We start from the raw sequence: 2,500 nt of genomic DNA, 5'->3' as shown, positions 1-2,500 counted from the left end.
GCTATTTAATAATGTTACTGAAACATGATTTCAAGGAACTTTTCGTAACATTTTAGTTTGATGTCAGTTAAATTATTAAATTATTTGTAAAAAAATGTAAAAAAATATTGAAGATTTGTATCATTGGAAAAAAATTTTTTTTTTCTTTTTGTCTGATTCTCAAACACTTGAAATCATACTGCTGTGGTTCTCCTCATAGCTGGTCGTCTGATTTATGGATTAAAATGATTTAAACAGAGACTATTGTAAAATGTCTATGGGGAAACACACTGGGTGTGCACTAATGCGCTTTACATACTGTTTGAATCAATATCATGTAGTGCTCCATCAGGAACGTGAAGCTAGTGTTAGCGGTGCTTCAGACGATACTCACGGCTGAACCGGTGATTATGTGCACGGGCGCTTTAGGATTCACATACGGCTCTTCAGCGCTCCCGTTAAACACCTGCAGGACACAAACACACATCACATCAGACGGTCGATCACAGAGCGCTTCCAGATCCCTGCTCACAGCTTTACCTTGTAATCATACACGGGCCAGAGTCTCTCATACGTGTGCTCATGAGCCCAGAGCTCCAGATCCACTCCTGAAACACACACACACACACACACACACACACACACACACACACACACACACACACATATGCACAGTTCATCAGACAACTGTGTAGAATTAAGGGTTGCACAAGGGTGGAATATTTTCAGTAAATTTCAAGAAAATCCCTGGAATATTACAAAAAGTCCTGGAAAGTTTCCAAAAATGTCTGGAATGTTCCCGAAATTTACTGAAAAATTTCCACCTTTTTCCAACCCTGAAAGTTTTCTTAAAAGTTATGCTTAAATATGCAAATGAGGCATTATCTAATATGGATGAATTTGAACACTGGATTCTCGTTTGATTTTGTTTTCATATAAAATTTTTCAATAGGGAATTTTTTTCATTTATCTTTTTATCACTCAGTATTTAGGTCTTGTTTTCAGAACAAATATGTAAATATTCTTAACTAAAGATATATTCAGAAATGCACAAATCACACAAGATATTAAGAAAAAAAATTCAATTTTAATAGGTTTTGTAAAAAAAAAAAAAAAAAAAAAAAAACTTGTTTACTCTTTGAATTACTTTTTTTATTTTCTCACCCCATCGGCAGTTTTTATTTCTTTCTAACAAACTTTTGAAAAGTTTTTTTCAGAAAAAAAGACTTAATATCTTGTGCATCTCTTGTGCAACAAACAGATTGTTTTTAGGAATATATCTTAAATGTGTATCTCGGATGTTTTCTTTCCGTGATAAGGAAGTAAAATAAACCGAAACCTCAAAACTGACCCTTAAAACGACTCGATGCTCTTACCGTACTGATAGAACAGATCCTCCAGTCCAGGAGCAGCGGGTTTGGTGTCATTGCGTCCAAGTCGAACCTGGAACAGCAGACAAAGACATGATGTTAGTAAAACAGAAGCACACATCAGACCTTCAGAAGCACGGCACGAGATCGGAGATCACACACGTAGCTCTGGAACTGTGTGCAGTCGTCTCCGTCATCGTTGGAGCAGTACATGGGTCTGTGTCCCATCGTGATGATCCACGGCCGCTGCGCTCGCTTCTCAGGACGGCTCGCTTCCTACATCAGGCACAGACACACAAGACTGCTGTTTAAACGCTGCTTGATCTGTGCAGATTTCTCTCCTGATTCAGACCAGAACACTTTTTCACTGGAGGAAGTGTTATTCTGGATTATAGACTCTATGTGTTTGAGTTAAAATCATCTTAATGCTGGATGCGTTTCAGGTTTTGTCTTCTCCAGATGTTCACTGATGGACTGGAGTGCTGTGGATTATTGTGATGTTTTTATCAGACTCTCATTCTGACGGCACCCATTCACTTCAGAGCATCCAATGATGAGACACTGATGCAGTGCTACATTTCTACAAACCTGATGAAGACACAAACTCCTCCTGATCTCTTACAGTGTTCATCCAGACTATAGTTGATTTCTGAGAGAACACAGCATCATCTGTTACCTGTAGATCCGCCTGAAGCCACTCATACTGTCTGAAGAGCAGATCCTGGCCGTAATCCAGATAGAAATAGACTTCAGTGGAGAAGGAGATGATATGAGCGGGTCCTATGTTCCAGCTGCACAGTGATAAACATGCTTCAGTTTTCAAAAATTGATTGTGCAAAAACCAGCCCAAGATCTCATACACTTCTGGAGAGGTGCTCGTACCTGTACCACAGGTTCTCCGTGTGTCCCGGCATACTGAAACGACTCCTGTAGTGGGAGAAGTTACTGGAAGGAGAAACACAGACAGAAAATCACAGACTGAGAACCACAGCAGCTGTTCCTGAATTACACCGTGACCGTCCGCGAGCTCTGAGACCGACACCAGGGAGAAACACGAAACGCTCACGAGATACGGCTGTGGGGATGGAAGGGGTTAATTCAGGCTCGCTGTCAGTGACTTCAGAGGGTGGGGTCAAAGGTCAAGAGGATGA

The 2,500-nt window shown here is 40.4% G+C and overlaps 1 protein-coding gene and 1 long non-coding RNA gene across 3 annotated transcripts in view; one reads left to right on the top strand and one right to left on the bottom strand.

Annotated features, from left to right (window-relative positions):
- LOC127933189 (uncharacterized) overlaps window positions 1-1,915 on the top strand; it is a 53,672-nt gene extending 51,757 nt beyond the window's left edge. The window contains exon 2 of the long non-coding RNA XR_008147453.1: window positions 1,793-1,915. This is a non-coding gene — a long non-coding RNA (uncharacterized LOC127933189). The remainder of the gene's footprint in view (window positions 1-1,792) is intronic.
- acp7 (acid phosphatase 7, tartrate resistant (putative)) overlaps window positions 1-2,500 on the bottom strand; it is an 11,948-nt gene that overhangs the window by 2,916 nt on the left and 6,532 nt on the right. For both annotated transcript variants that reach the window (XM_052529948.1, XM_052529949.1), the window contains 6 exons: window positions 2,232-2,294; window positions 2,026-2,140; window positions 1,512-1,625; window positions 1,356-1,422; window positions 520-587; window positions 374-445 (listed from right to left, as the gene is read on the bottom strand). In XM_052529948.1, the coding sequence (XP_052385908.1) occupies window positions 374-445; window positions 520-587; window positions 1,356-1,422; window positions 1,512-1,625; window positions 2,026-2,140; window positions 2,232-2,294 (499 nt within the window). The remainder of the gene's footprint in view (window positions 1-373; window positions 446-519; window positions 588-1,355; window positions 1,423-1,511; window positions 1,626-2,025; window positions 2,141-2,231; window positions 2,295-2,500) is intronic.

Source organism: Carassius gibelio, chromosome A17, assembly GCF_023724105.1.
Source record: "Carassius gibelio isolate Cgi1373 ecotype wild population from Czech Republic chromosome A17, carGib1.2-hapl.c, whole genome shotgun sequence".
NCBI classification, from domain to species: Eukaryota; Metazoa; Chordata; class Actinopteri; order Cypriniformes; family Cyprinidae; genus Carassius; species Carassius gibelio.
This window is presented reverse-complemented; position numbering and strand designations above follow the sequence as displayed.